The sequence below is a fragment of the Canis lupus genome, chromosome 33 (genome assembly GCF_003254725.2).
Source record: "Canis lupus dingo isolate Sandy chromosome 33, ASM325472v2, whole genome shotgun sequence".
NCBI lineage: Eukaryota > Metazoa > Chordata > Mammalia > Carnivora > Canidae > Canis > Canis lupus.
In genome coordinates, this window is record NC_064275.1 from 27,954,236 (window position 1) to 27,970,160 (window position 15,925).

Below are 15,925 nucleotides of genomic sequence, written 5' to 3' on the forward strand. Positions count from 1 at the left end.
AGAGGGCGGAAGAGGCGGGGCTCCCTCGCGTGACGTCAGTGGAGCGCCGCGGGCCCCTGCGGCACGCGACCCGGAGCGCGCGGACATGGCCGCCGCGGAGGCCGCGCTGGGCGCCCTGGTGAGCGGTCTGTACGACGTGCAGGCTTTCAAGTTTGGGGACTTCGTGCTGAAGAGCGGGCTCTCCTCCCCGGTTTACATCGATCTGCGTGGCATCGTGTCGCGACCGCGGCTTCTGAGCCAGGTGCCCGCCCGCCCGGGAGAGGGAGGAACGGGGCCGGAAGCAGGGAGCGGGCGGCCGGCGCGGGAATGACTTGCGCTGCGGGCGGGGAGCAGGGCGGCCCAGCGGCGGCCGCCTCCGCGGTGCACCCAGGGCGTCGGCCCCAGAAGCCCGGGGGCCGGGAGCTGCTCGGCTCCTGGGGACTGCAGGGGCAGGAAGGGACGCCGGGGCGGGGGGCTCAGCGGTTAGCGCCGCCTGCGACCCAGGGCGTGACCCCGGGGCCCGGGATAGAGCCCCGCGTCGGGCCCCCTGCACGGAGCCTGCTTCTCCTCGGCCTGCGTCCCTGCCCCTCTCTCTGGGTCTCTAATAAATAAATAAGATTTAAAAAAAAAAAAAAAAAGGGAAGGAAAAGGAGGAAGGGACACCTGGGTGGCTCAGCGGTTTAGCGCCACCTGCGGCCCAGGGCGTGACCCCGGGTCCCAGGATAGAGCCCCGCATTGGGCCCCCTGCACGGAGCCTGCTTCTCGGCCTGCGTCTCTGCTTTTCTCTCTCTCTGGGTCTCTCACGAATAAATAAATAAAGTATTTTTTAAAAAAGAAAGAAAAAGGAGGCAGTTTTATATGGGCTCAAGTTCGGACAGCGGCTCGGTACACACAGTCCTCACAAAGAAGAGGGCGCCCCAGGGAAGGGGCACGAGGCTCTTTTGTACGTAAAGAGTCAGAAATCACCATGACGAAAGGCATTTCAGAAAGTTACACCATTTATTTATTTGTTTATTATATTTTATTTTATTTAGCAATTCAATATGGATTTACTTTTGAAAGTTACACATTTGATCTGTTTTTAGTATGTAGGAGGCTGAATGACTTAGATCTTTTTTTTTTTTAATTTTTATTTATTTATGATAGTCACAGAGAGAGAGAGAGAGAGAGGCAGAGACACAGGCAGAGGGAGAAGCAGGCTCCATGCAGGGAGCCCCATGCAAGACTGGCCCTGGGGGACTCCAGGATCGCCCTGGGTGGAAGGAAGGCAGGTGCCCTACAGGGCCCCCCCCCCCCCCCCCCCCCCCCCCCGCCCCTCGCATCCCTACTCATTTTAGAGTTTCTAAGTTCTGAGGATGTGCTGGTGAACAGGCGCTACTCTGCAAGACCTTTTTTTAAAGTTTAAAAAAAAGGGGGGGGTTGTTTGTTTGTTTGTTTTAAGTAATCTCTAACTACCACTACCACGCTGAAGTGTGGGCCCGGAACTCACGACCCCAAGATCGAGAGTCCCACGCCGCCTCGCTTCCTTTGTTTTTTTTAATGAAGCAGATACATTTCTGCCCAAAGATGTGTGCTTTGGGCAGAAATAAGAAATAGAGCCCAAGCTTTGAGGGTTTGCTTCTGTGGGAGATCAGGAACTGGGCCCACAAACGAAAAGTCGAGTTTCCTGTCTTTTATCAGGACCCAGAGAGCAGCCTGCTCGTTGACCTCAGGCTTTGACACATGGTTTTCAAGAGCCAGGAAGCCCAGTTTGGGGCACTGTCCAGAGCACAGAAACAGTCCAAGGAGGTCTGTGTATTTAACTCTGAGAAAACAACTGTGGGGGGCAGAGGAAAATGCGGGTGGGGAAAGAATTCAGTAGCTCTTGCTCCTGCTAAGATGTTTGGAAGTGCTATTGCTTAGAAAGGGGGATTTTATTTTGCACTTTGTAGCCAGGAGCGAAAATGAAGGCCGGAGGATAGACCTATTTGATGGAGGCACTTTTTTGGTCAAAATAACGAAACCTGTTGTACAAATTAGAGCTTCCTAGCACAGTGTTTCTCAATCTCTGAGTATATATGAATCACCTGGGAATATTGTTGAGCGGTGTTGATCTGATCCAGTAGCTCTAAGAGGCAGGGCCTGAGGTGGGGTCTATCCAATGAGCTACCAGCCAGGACTGCTGACCACCCTGAATTGAAGGTTCTGAGTGTGCCATCCCGTAGAGTTGCCACTAGCCACATGTGAATACTGAGCATAATGAATTTTTTTTTATTTATTTATTTTTAAGATTTTATTTATTCATGAGAGATAGAGAGAGAGGCAGAGACACAGGCAGAGGGAGAAGCAGGCTCCCTGCTAGGAGCCTGATGCGAGACTCGATCCAAGATCCCAGGATCATGCCCTGAGCCAAAGGCAGGCACTCAACTGCTGAGCCACCCAGGGGTCCCGCTTTACCCATTTTTTTAGATTGTTCTGTTGATACTGTGTTGTATGAGTTTTTTGTATATTTTGGACTTAACCCTTTACGGGATATGTCATTTGCAGATGTCTTCTCCCATACTGATGGGAGAGAGAAAAGCAGTAGGTTGCCTTTCTGTTTTTTGGTTGGTGTGTTTTTTGTTTTTTGTTTTAAATTCATGAGAGACACAGAAAGAGATAGGCAGAGGGGAGAAGCAGGCTTCATGTAGGGAGCCTGATGTGGGAATCGATCCCAGGACTCGATCCCAGAACTCCAGGATCACACCCTGAGCTGAAGGCAGATGTGCTTAACCGCTGAGCCACCAGGCGTCCCAACCTTTCTGTTTTGTTGATGGTTTTATTCCCTGTGCGAAAGCTTTTTATTTTGATGTATTCCAGTTGTTTTTTGTTGTTGTTGTTGCCTGTGTCTGAGGAGATTTTAAGGGTTTACTGCCGATATTTTCTTTTAGGAGTTTTATAGTTTCAGTTCTTACATTGAGGCCTTTAATTCATTTGAGTTCATGGCGTAAGAAAGCGGTCTGGTTTAGTTCTTTTGCCTATAGCTGTCCAGTTTTCCCAACACCATATAGTGAAGAGACTGTTTTCCCCCCATTGTATATTCTTGCCTCCTTTGTTGTAGATTAATTGATCATAAGTGAGTGGGTTTATTTCCAGGTGCTCAATTCCATTGATCAGTTTGTCTGTTTTTTGTGCCAGTACTATATACTGTTTTGGTTACTTCAGCTTTGTAGTTTAATGTCTGGGATTGTGATACTTCTAGCTTTGTCTTTTTTTTTTTTTTTTTTTAAGATTTTATTTATTCATGAGGGATACAGAGAGAGAGGCAGAGACACAGGCAGAGGGAGAAGCAGGCTCCATGGAGACAGCCTGATATGGGACTCATCCCAGGACCCCAGGATTACACCCTGGGCCGAAGGCAGGTGCTAAACTGCTGAGCCACCCAGGGATCCCTTTTCTCAGGATTTCTCTGGCTATTTTGGGTCTTTTGTGGTTCCACATAAATTTTAGGATTATTTGTTCTAGTTCTGTGAAAAATGCTATTAAGATTTTGATAGGGATTGTATTGAATCTGTAGTTCCCTTTGAATAGTATGGACATTTTAGCAAGAATTAATATTACTAATCCATGAGCATCATGTATCTTTTCATTTACTTGGGTCATCTTCAGTGTCTTTCATCAGAGTCTTAATGGTCTTAAATTTATTCCTAGGTATTTAATTCCTTTTGATGCTATTGTAAATAAGATTATTTTCTTGATTTCTTTCTGCTACTTTGTGTAGAGAAGCACAGGTATAGATACTTGTATATTGATTTTGTATCCTCCAACTTTACTGAATTCACTTATTCTAATAGTTTTTTGGTGGAGTCCTTAGGGTTTTTTCCTTTTAAAAATGTTTTTTTTCCTTTTAAAAATGTTTAATTGATGTATACTATACATATATAGTATACTATATATAATATATAGTAAAACTACATATTAGTTTTACGTGTACAACATAGTGATTTGAAATTATATGCATTTTGAAATGCTCACCCCAATAAGTGTAGTTACCGTCTGTCACCATACAAAGTGACTACATTATTATTGACTATATTCCCTATGCTGTACTTTTCTTCCCAGTGACATTTATTTTAAACCCTCAGTCACCTTCAGCTGTGTCTCCTATCTCCCCCCCACCCAACTCTGCTCTAACTGCCAGCTCTCTATGAATCTGTTTCTTTTTTTCTTTTTACTTTTGTTGGATGGTTTTTAAACTGAAGTATAGCGGGCACACAGTGTTACTTTAGTTTCAGGTGTACAACATAATGATTGGATGAATTACTTCCTGCTGTGCTCACCACAAGTGTAGCTACCATCTGTCACTATTCTCTATTCTGTACCTTTAATTCTCATAATTTATTCATTTCCGTAACTGGAAACCTGTACCTCCCACCCTCCTTCACTCATTTTGCTCATTTCTCCGCCTCCTCCCTTCTGGCAACGGCTAGGCCATTAGAGAATGAGTCTAGTTCTGGTTTGTTCTTTTGTTTTTTTTAGATTCCATATATAAGTGAAATCATATAGTATTTGTCTTTCTCTTATTTCACTTAGTATAATACCCTCAGGGTCTGCCCATGTCACAAATGACAAGATCTCATTTTTTTTATGGCTGAGTAATACTCCATTGTACCACACAGGACACCCAGGTTGCTACCATATCTTGGCTGTTGTAGGAAATGCTGTTGTAAATATAGGGGTGCACATATCTTTTAAAATCAGTGTGTTTTGGTTTGGTTTTTTTAGTTAAATACCCAGAAATGAAATTGCCGGGTCATAAGGTAGTTCTATTTTTAATATTTTGAGACCGTCCATACTGTTTTTCATAGTGGCTGCATAGTGTCCTGCCATCAGGACACAAGGGTCCCTTTTCTCCACATCCTTGCTGATACTTCTTATTCTTCTCTTTTGGATGGTAGCCATTCTGACAAGGGTGAAATGGTATCTCATTGTGGTATTGATTTGCATTTCCCTGATAATTAGTAATGTTGAGCACCTTTTCATGTATGTGTTGGTGATTTGTCTTCTCTGGAAAAATGTCTGTCTGGGTCTCCGCTTATGTTTTAATTGGGTTGATTGTTACTAAGGTATATGAGTCCTTTATATATTAACCCCATATCAGATATATGATCTGCAAATATTTTGGGTGGGTTTCTTTCTTCCTTTCTAAGATTTGTTTATTTGAGAGTGAGTGAGCACCCAACCGAAGGGAGGGAGACGGAGAAGGAGACAGATACACGACTGGGGTCGTGACCTGAGCTGAAGGCAGACACTTAACCAACTGAGCCAATCAGGCACCCTGTTGTTGTTGCTTTCCATTTTGTTGGTTTCTTTTACCATACAGAGCCTTTTAGTTGGAAGTAGTCCCACTTATTTATTTTTGCTTTTGTTGCCTTTAGTTTTGCTGTCAAATCCAAAAAATCATTGCCAAGACCTATGTCAAGGAGCTTCCCACCTATGTTTTCTTGTGGGAATTTTTTGGTTTCAGATCTTACATTCAAGTCTAATCTGTTTTGTGTTAATTTTTGTATATGGTGTAAGATAGTGGTCCAATTTTCCCAGCACCATTTATTGAAGAAATTGTCCTTTTCCCATTCCTAAGAATGTACGTTCTTGGCTCCTTTGCCATAAATTAATAGACCACAAAAGTGTAGGTTTATTTCTGGGCTCTATTCTGTTCTGTTGATCTATGTATCTGTTTTTATGCCAATAGAACACTCTTCTGATTACTCTAGCTTTGTAGTATAGTCTGAAATCAGGGAGTATGATGCCTTCAGCTGTATCTTTCTTAAGACTGCTTTGGCCATTTGGGGTCTTTTGGGGCTCCATACAAATTTTAGGATTCTTTGTTCTATTTCTGTAAAAAAAAAAAAATGCCATTGTAATTGGGATTGCATTGTATCTGCTTTGGGTAATATAGACATTTATAATTCATATGCAGGGAATACCATTGCATTTATTTCTGCCTTCACTTTCACTAGCATCCTAAAGTTCTCAGTGTACAGGTCTTTACTTTGGTTAAATTTATTCCTAGGTATTTTATTCTTTTTGATGCAATTTAAGTAGTATTGTTCTCTTAGTTTCTCTTATGAAACTTCTCAGTAAGACTTCTTTCAGGCAGAAAATGTAGCTACCAGGTGTATGGAAAGGTTTAAATAGTCAAATCATAATGGATTACTAAGGGAAACTGAGAGGACTGGGAGCCATTCTTAGTCTTTGGTGTCATCATCATAGCCTTCCCCAACACGTTCTGTGTTGCTCTCAGAGCAGACCCTGAGTCATTTATTTTTTTATTTTTATTTTTTTTAAGATCTTATTTATTTATTCATGAGAGACAGAAAAAGAGAGAGGCAGAAGGAGAAGCAGGCTCCATGCATGGAGCCTGACGTGTGACTTGATCCTGGGTCTCCAGGATCACACCCTGGGCTGAAGGCAGCGCTAAAGCACTGAGCCACCCGGGCTGCACCCCCTCCCCTTTTTTTTTTTTTTTTAAGATTTTATTTATTTATTCATGAGAGAGGCAGAGACATAGGCAGAGGGAGAAGCAGGCTCCATGCAGGAGCCCAGTGTGGGACTTGATCCCAGAACTCCAGGATCACACCCTGAGTCAAAAGCAGCTGCTCAACCGCTGAGCCACCCAGGTGTCCCAGACTCTGAGTCATTTAGACAAGTGGGTTCATTCTTGTGTTTTTATATTTGTAACTGGAATTTATAGAGAGGTCATTTAACAAAAAGGCATACATACTTTTCTGATCAAGTTTGAGGCTACCTTCTATTAGTTTATTACTGTCTTTAATATTATGTTAACATGATTTATATACCATTTAAGATAATAATATTTAGTTTGTGTTCATTTTCTTACAGGTTGCAGATATTTTATTCCAAACTGCCCAAAATGCAGGAATCAATTTTGACACTGTGTGTGGAGTACCTTATACCGCTTTACCATTGGCTACAGTTATCTGTTCAACCAACCAAATTCCAATGCTTATTAGAAGGAAAGAAACAAAGGATTATGGTAAAATAAAAATATTGTATGCTTTAAGTTGATATGTAACCTGATAATGTTATAGTTTTTTTCTTCTTCTAGGCACTGATGTTTGCCAAAGTTGCCTTGAATATTCTTCATAGGTCCTTTAGGGATTAGTTAACTATTATGTAAATCGCCTTCCTTTCCTTTAGAGTCTAGGGGTAAAATGTTTTGTATTGACTAAACAATGTTGAAAAGTGCTTCTTTTGCACCATATCTATGAAACCCAACATTTTTAACTAATCCTTCTCTCGTCAGAATATTGTAAGAACACCTACTTTTCCTAGTATGTTTATAATCTAAATTGCATAAAGAGAAATGCCACATAAAATTCTCTAAAGGAAGGTTTATTTTCATGGGTCCTTGGCAGTAGGTTATAAGGTATGTTTTATACATGTGAACTTGCTTTATTTATATTTTATTTATTATTTTTAAATTGTATTTAGTTGACAGAGAGTGAGCACAAGCAGGGGGGGAAGTAGGGGCAGAGGGAGAAGCAGCCTCCTCGCTGAGCAGGGAACCAAATGTGGGGCTCCATCCTAAGACTCTGAGATCATGACCTGTGCCAAAATCAGACTCTCAACCAACTGAGCCAGCCAGGTGCCCTGTTGAGCTTGCTTTAAAAAAACAGATCAGGGATGCCTGGGTGGCTCAGTGATTGAGCTTCTGCCTTCGGCCCAGGGCATGATCCTGGGGTCCCGGGATCAAGTCCCACATCGGGCTTCCCTGCATGGAGCCTGCTTCTCCCTTTGCCTGCGTCTCTGCCTCTCTCTCTTTCTCTGTCTCTCATGAATAAATAAATAAAATCTTTTTTTTAAAGATTATATTCACTCATATGAGAGAGAGAGAGAGAGGCAGAGACGCAGGCAGAGGGAGAAGCAGGCTCCACGTGGGGAACCTGATGTGGGACTCCATCCCGGGACCCCAGGATCACGCCCTGGGCCAAAGGCAGGCACCAAACAGCTGAGCCACCCAGGGATTCCCCTGAACCACCCAAGGATCCCCAAATAAAATCTTTTTTTTTTTTTTCCCAAATAAAATCTTAAAAAAAAAAATCAATCCAGGGGCACCTGGCTGGCTCAGTCAAAGGAGCATGGGACTCTTGATCCTTGGGGTTGAGTGTTAAAGCACCATATTGAGGATAGAGATTACCAAAAAAAAATTTTTAATCAATCTGAAAATATTGGAACTGACTTTAAATTTGACAACATTGGGGAATTAATGTTTTTTTGTGTGTGCTTTATGTTAATGTGGTAGTATTTTTGTTAGATTTTATAATAGAGTCCTTATCTTTTACAAGATGCATTCTAAAAATTTTTGTGATGAAAATCATGACATCAAAGGTTTGCTTCTAAAAATTGTCAGGGGAGGAAAAAAGTGGGGATGTAGCTGAAACAAGACTGACCATGAGTTAAGTGGCGAAGCATTTAGGGTGTGTGTTATACTTTGAAATTCTCCATTTAAAACAGTATTTTTGCTGCTCGATGGCACAGTGTTTATCTGTATGAATCCCTGCCCATGCAGAAGCTATTGTTTTTATTTATATTTTTAAAAATATTTCTTAGAATAAGATCAGAAATTATGTATGTATGTGTCATAGTCTTACATTCTAGTCTAAGCTGGTTCAATTCAATTTGCCAGTTTAAGGGGATGAAAGAAATGGGGAAAGGCAAAGATGGTACCTGTGATAAAGCTCAAACAGTGGACAAATTGCTCACTAATTTAAGACAGATTTGATTGTGGAAACTAGAAAATGAGTCTATAGTCTGTGTAGATTATCTGCAGGTATATGGTGGGAGTTGGAGTGAGGAAGTACATTCACTCACATTGCTTATATAATTCATAAAGTTGTAGTGATGGATCTAAATGGTTGCTGAATATTTTTTCTCTTTATTTCCTCAAAAGGCCTGCTGTTTGACTAATCTTGAATAATGAACTTGTTTGTTGATGGAAAAAGGAATGGTTCATTATATTGGGTTACTGTTTCATAACTTTCCTTGGTCTACATTATCTTGCTTTAAGAAACCCCATATTTGAAATTTTGATCATGAACACTTTAAGTGTGTTTATTACACTGTAAGGGAATTTGCTAGTTTTGCTGTAAATATTCTATATATGTAACTGAGAATTTTCAGATACAGGAACACTGAACACTGGTAATCATGGCTCGTTGAAGATTTATCAGGGATGAAGTAGCTCAGACTATCAGAAAATAAGATTTAGGTCATCCACCTCTTCATCAATGCCAAATTTATAATGCAAGATATATCTTGAGTTGGCTGAAATAAATAATTTTAAATTGAAATTAGTATTTTTTCTTTTCTAGGTACAAAGCGGCTTGTAGAAGGAGCTATTAATCCAGGAGAAACCTGTTTGATCATTGAAGATGTTGTCACCAGTGGATCTAGTGTTTTAGAAACTGTTGAGGTTCTTCAGAAGGAGGGCTTGAAGGTCACTGATGCCATAGTGCTGCTGGACAGAGAGCAAGGAGGCAAAGACAAGTTGCAGGCACATGGGATCCATCTTCACTCAGTGTGTACATTGTCCAAAATGCTGGAGATTCTTGAGCATCAGAAAAAAATTGATGCTGAGATGGTCGAGAGAGTGAAGAGATTTATTCAGGAGAATGTTTTTGTGGCAGCTAATCATAATGATTCACTCCTTTCTGTAAACAAAGCTCCCAGAGAACTCAGCTTTGGTGCACGTGCAGAGCTGCCCAGGATCCACCCAGTTGCATCGAAGCTTTTCAAGCTTATGCAGAAGAAAGAGACCAATCTTTGTCTGTCTGCTGATATTTCAGAGTCCAGAGAGCTGTTACAGCTAGCAGATGCTTTAGGACCCAGCATCTGCATACTCAAGACTCACGTAGATATTTTGAATGATTTTACTCTGGATGTGATGAAGGAGCTAACAGCTCTGGCAAGACGCCATGAGTTCTTAATATTTGAAGACCGGAAATTTGCAGATATAGGAAACACAGTAAAAAAACAGTATGAAGGTAAGTATTTAGGAACCTGCAAAAACAAATTTAGCCTAAACTGCCTGAAGAACAAAAGGAAACATCACTGAAAGTCCAGCCATAGAACAGTCTGTCAGGGATGGTTGGATCTAGGAGCTCAAGTACAAGTCTTTTGGGACTTCTTGCCATCTCAGCTCTGCTTTCTTCTCTCAACTTCCTTCTCAGGTAGGCACATTCCTCATGCCTACCCAAAACTAGTCACTGAGGCCTGGGTTATAGAATAATACCTTTATTAGCTTGGTGATATATGCCCCACTTCTGGTTAACTATAAATTTTTTGAAATAAGCTGTGGTTAAAGGTAATTTCCCCAAAGAAAATGGGTGTGCTGATGCCAGAAGGGGATGCAGGTTCTAGGCAGACAAGAATGACAGATGTTGGCTTTGGCAGAACACAGTTCTGAATATTTGAGAAATGAAAATTGGAGATAGAGGAAATAATGAAATAGAAGTATAAAGTTGTAACATTTATTTTTGGCAAAAAAAAAATCTGTTGGTGTACTTTTTTTGTTGTTAAATAGGAACTCAAAATAGAGCATATGTTGGTTTAAAAAATTTTAATTTTCTACCTGTTCTATGGAAGTTTCTGCCATAATGTATAGGACAGCTTTTTTTGCTTAAATAACAGGATAAAATATCTATTGAAGGGTTAACACTTTATAGGCATCTCGTAGATAACAGTTATTCTTAAAGTAGTACGTGCTTGTGCTTAATTCTTTAGAATAGATTTAATTCTTTAGGATAGATTTGTCTGTGACTTTTCTACCTGTGCTTAAGGTGTTCCACCATCATCACATTGCTTGCTTTATCTACTAATATAAGAGTTACACAAACTCTACAGGTTTGCATATAGTTGTTTCAGAAGTCGATTAAGGGTATTGCTGTCCACTTTTTTTTTTTTTTTTTTAGATTAATTCATTCATTCATTCATGGTAGACATAGAGGCAGACACACAGGCAGAGGGAGAAGCAGGCTCCATGCAGGAGCCCGATGTGAGACTTGATCCGGGGACTCCAGGATCGCGCCCTGGGCCAAAGGCAGGAGCTAAACTGCTGAGCCACCCAGGGGATCCCCTGCTGTCCACTTTTAAAGTGAATATAGTTGCCTGTTGACAGTAAGAGACCTAAGGAACAAGTAGAAGCTTTGAGAGACGGCAAAGTTGCTGAGAGATTCCTGCAGAATGAACGCTGGTCATCCTCAGAGGCATTTTAGAATGCTGGCGTCTTCAGCCTTAAATGCCCATCTCCCACTGCAGTCCCATTTCTACTTGCATGGTTTATTGGCCATTAGAAGCTTTCAGCCTACAAGGAAAACCAGTCTTATCAGTGTTGCTGATAACTAAGTGCAGAAATTATAAGACTTTCTGCTCATCGTGCTCTTGCAACTAGTCACCAGGTGAACAGTCTCACAGATGAACCCATAGGTCACCAGGTAATCACTGCAGTTCTCCAGGGGCTTCACTGTCTCATTAGCATGTTATTATGAGATTACTTGAGAGTGTAGTTGGGGTGGGAAAAAAAGGCAATATGCAAACAAAAACCATTATCTTCTTTTCAACTTTTTAGGTGGAGTCTTCAAAATAGCATCTTGGGCAGATCTGGTCAATGCTCACGTGGTGCCAGGCTCGGGGGTTGTGCAAGGCTTGAGAGAAGTAGGCCTGCCTTTGCACCGGGGGTGCCTACTCATTGCAGAGATGAGCTCTGCTGGCTCCTTGGCTACAGGCAACTATACTAAAGCAGCGGTAAGTGACAGGGATGGGGTGATAGAAGGCCAGGACTCTTGTGCTATAAGTTACAGGGAAAGCAAACATCTTAAATTTGAGATTAATGGAACTTTTCCTCCCCAAAAAACAGCTGTTAGGGTGACAGTAATGCTAGGTGGCTAGAGTTTCCTGATAATAACATTTTATATTTTGTAGTGGGCATTTAAGAGCCACAAACATTGAGAGGTGTTTGGTCAGCCTGGTCTTTAGATAGTTGGTTTTTTGTTTCATTTTGCCATGAGTTGAAATTGAAGGGCTTCTTCAGACATGCAGTTCCTCAGAATCTCCCAAGTCTGCAGAGATGCACATTCTCATCACAACAGCCTAATGTTTTTTAAGTCTTTGCTTTTGATTGGTATTGTGTGAGAAAACTAGAGTTCTGACATAGTGTTTTCTCCAGTAACCCCCCCCCCCATTATTAAAAGTTCCTATAATGCATATATGTTAACACCTGCACACCAGAATAAAATGAGCTGGATAATTAGTTAAAAAGTTCCTTTACAGATTTACTTTTAAAAGTAATAGGAATTTTAATGTTAATTTTTACATGAAAAAAAATTTTTATATTCAAATATTCTCTGTGGAGCTATGAAATCACATGGCCATGGGGCTAGGTTTTAATCTCACCCCTAAATTGACTATAAATGTGATTTCCCAGATCTCATAGACAGTCCATGAGTCAGTGCTAATACTTCGCATTCTGGGAGTCTGGCTCAAGGACAAGATATTGCTTGTTGGTAGGTGGTAATACTTGGTAGCAACACAAATAGAACAGTAGGAGGTTCATGAAAGACAGCCTTCTAGGGAAACTTCTATAAATGTGAAGAGAAGGAATGGAAATAGTGGAGATAAGTTATTGGCAAGTGTTAAAGAAAGAAATATAGTAAAATGTGAGATTTCTCTAGGTCTTAACAACATAGCTATTTTTATATGGTAGGTGTTCGAGTATGGAGTAGTACCCTGCGGAGGTGTAGGCAGTAAGTCTTCAGTTTAGTTTCATACCATTATTAATGTATTTTAGAGTACCCTCCACATACCCTCTTCAGAAGCAGGTGGGTTCCCAAGCATTATTATTCAGCATCTCAATTTTAGATGCACACAGTATAGGATTCTTTCATGTTTTTAAGGTATGATTAATTGGGAGAAGGGTGATAATGGGTGATGTATCTAGATTCATATCTAAGATTACCTGTTTTATTTATTTATTCATAGAGACACACAGAGAGGGAGAGGCAGGCTCCACGCAGGGAGCCTAACGTGGGACTCGATCCCGGGTCTCCAGGATCACACTCTGGGCTGAAGGTGGCACTAAACCGCTGAGAGCCACCTGGGTTGCCCTAAGATTATCTGTTTTAGATATGAAAGACATTTGTAAAATAGTGAAAGTTTGTTATTAGTTACCTGAGTTGATATTTTACTTATAGAACTATTTTTCACTGTAATTAACTACTTGTAATCTGTCCTGTTACATTCCTTTTAGGTTAGAATGGCAGAGGAGCATTCTGAATTTGTGGTTGGTTTTATTTCCGGCTCCCGAGTAAGCATGAAGCCAGAATTTCTTCATTTGACTCCAGGAGTTCAGTTAGAAGCAGGAGGTAAATATGTTTATTTGTCGTGGTTTTTCCAAAATGCTTCTTTACAGGCAGTAAAATTTTGTCTTATTACAAAGTTGCTAAAGAGAAAGCTTGTTCATCTAGGACTGTAATAATCTATGAAGCCAACCTAGATATTTTGTTGAAATATGCCTAAAAACTGATTAATCTTTCCTAATATTCTGAATATGCTGCCATAAGAGGCATTCTGTGATCAAGGAAGAATGCTCTAGACTATATAAAATCCAATGGTTAGTTGTTAGAAGACTTTGAAGAACCATGATGTGCTAATTTGAGTGTGTTTCATGTTTCTCAAAATAACATTTTCACCAATCTGAGACAAGTAGTAATAGTGGCTAAAAAACAGGACAAATATAATCTATAGTAAAGGGAATAAACTGGTTATAAAAATATGTATTTTTAAATGTTCTGTGGGACTCGGTGGCTTTGATTTCCTGAATTGTGCAAGAAAAATTGCTAGCTGAGTGGAATAGAAGTTACTTGAAGAATGTTAAAAGTAGATTTTATACTAGTCCTCTCTCCAATGCACCATTCATTCCCCAGTCTAGCTTTCCTCTCCAGAGATAATCACATAATTGGTGTGTTTTTGTATCCTTTCTTTTGTATATACTCACAAATGCACATTGAATTGGAGAATGGTTTATATTTCTGATGTTGTATTGCATTTCCAGAGTTACCTTTTCCCCTGTGTTTCATAAATGGTCCATAAATATTAATAGAAATGTTGGAGGAATGAACAATATGCTGTACAAGAATTCTAAACTAGCAGATTCCTGTCAGCTCTCTCAAGGTTAATTATGTATATAAATAATATAACCATACTTGAGGAAGATTCCACCTTTTTGGGGTTTAACTGTACTTTTATTTTCTGTGATGTTTTCTGCCGACTAAGCAGAAAGGAACTCACTCAGTTTTATCATGATCTCGAGGTAGTGAGATCAAGCCCCGTGCGAGTCTGCTTGGATTTCCTCTCTTACCCCCTACTTACATGCTTTCTCTAAAAATTAAAATATATATATATTTGAGAGAGCAAGTGAACGTTTGTGCTGAGCACAGTCCCACAACCCTGCAATCATGACCTTAGCTGAAATCAAGAGTTGGATGCTTAACCAACTGAGCCACCCAGTCACAGCAATAAATAAAATCTTTCAAAAAAGTTAAGGAATAGTGGCAGTTTCCTATACCATTTACAGATTTTATATGCTTCAGAATAGGCTGCAGCAGAATGACTTACCCATCTCAGGCTTTGTAACAATTGCCTTAGGGCTTGACAACCTTTGACATTTTAACTTGCACTGAATGTTTTGAGTCAGTATCTTTGGACAAGACAGTTACTTTAAATTGGTGTCGTTTTAAAGTATAAATGGGGATAATCACGGTGTTGACTTCAAAGGATTGTCAAGAGACTTAAATTAGATAATGAGGTATGTAATGCAGTTCACAGGATGTCTTAATACTGTGCTTAACAACTGTTAATGTTCATCATAAGCCCCATAATTATTTTGCCTAGATAGGATCTAGCCTTGTAGGAGTATTTAAAGTATCTTAAATTTGAAAAATAAGCCAAAGAGCAACAGAATTTTAAAAGGAAAATGTGGGGCTCTGGTACAAAATGGTAATGTAGGAAAATCCTGAACTTACCTCCTCCCGCAGACACAGAAATGGCAGCTATTTACGGGACATTTTCTCTGGGGAAAAAAAACAAAAACCTAAAGTCTGGCTGAGCAAGGACTGTACATTTGGGAGATTGGAAGAAAACCACATCAGAGTGGGGAGGAAAGGCTGGGACGCAATCTCACAAGTCAAGGGGCGCCTGAGTGGCTCGGGTCATGATCCCAGGGTCCTCCTCCTGTGCTTTCTCAGTATCTCCATGACTCTCAAATAGATAAAATCTTTTTTTAGAAAAGGGTGGGTGGGGGGAATCAAAGAGTGAAGGGATTGAACTGCATATCAAGTACTCCCAACTTTGGAAAACCAACAGGGCTTCTAGCCATAGTCTCTTAAAGGGCTCATGTACTTGGACTCACTCTAAGTCCCAGCTCAGAAGTAGTAATAAAGTGCTGGCATGGGGAGCAGGCACCTAATTTCACACACACATTTAATCTTCATGCTCTACCCCTGCCACAATCCATAGTACCAGTATTATCCAAAAAGGAGTTTTTATTTATAGCTGGTGTCCCGAGTTTTGCAGCTGCCCAGGGGACATCCCCTATTCACTTAGCTTTGGAGGCCAGAGGAGCTTATGGTCTTGGGTCCCATGGAACTATTAACAGTCAAAGCAACAGTTCTTGGCAGGCAACCTCTACCAGTCTTTCTATGAAAGAGGCATATTTGCTTGTTTGGGAGCTTGAGACTGAGGTCAGGCTTTAGGTTTGGCACATACCTGGGACCTACAGAGCTGTTTTCAGGAACAAAGCTAGTAGACACCATCTTTACACTCTCCCTCATCACAGCTTGCCAGTATCTCCCAAAAAATAGTCTTGATGCTCATCTGGGGCCCTGATTTTTGCTACTGCCACTGGGGAGAT

General features: G+C 40.9%; 1 protein-coding gene and 1 long non-coding RNA gene across 2 annotated transcripts in view; one reads left to right on the forward strand and one right to left on the reverse strand.

The window, feature by feature from the left end:
• Window positions 1-9: 9 nt before the first annotated feature.
• UMPS (uridine monophosphate synthetase) overlaps window positions 10-15,925 on the forward strand; it is a 28,112-nt gene continuing 12,196 nt past the window's right edge. The window contains exons 1-5 of the mRNA XM_025474765.3: window positions 10-241; window positions 6,841-6,994; window positions 9,333-10,004; window positions 11,588-11,763; window positions 13,265-13,379. Of these exons, the coding sequence (XP_025330550.1) occupies window positions 86-241; window positions 6,841-6,994; window positions 9,333-10,004; window positions 11,588-11,763; window positions 13,265-13,379 (1,273 nt within the window). The 5' untranslated portion in view covers window positions 10-85. The remainder of the gene's footprint in view (window positions 242-6,840; window positions 6,995-9,332; window positions 10,005-11,587; window positions 11,764-13,264; window positions 13,380-15,925) is intronic.
• Window positions 9,877-15,925, reverse strand: part of LOC112676954 (uncharacterized) — a 30,220-nt gene continuing 24,171 nt past the window's right edge. Inside the window, exons 3-4 of the long non-coding RNA XR_003146777.3 lie at window positions 15,039-15,085; window positions 9,877-11,323 (exon numbers count right to left, since the gene is read on the reverse strand). This is a non-coding gene — a long non-coding RNA (uncharacterized LOC112676954). The remainder of the gene's footprint in view (window positions 11,324-15,038; window positions 15,086-15,925) is intronic.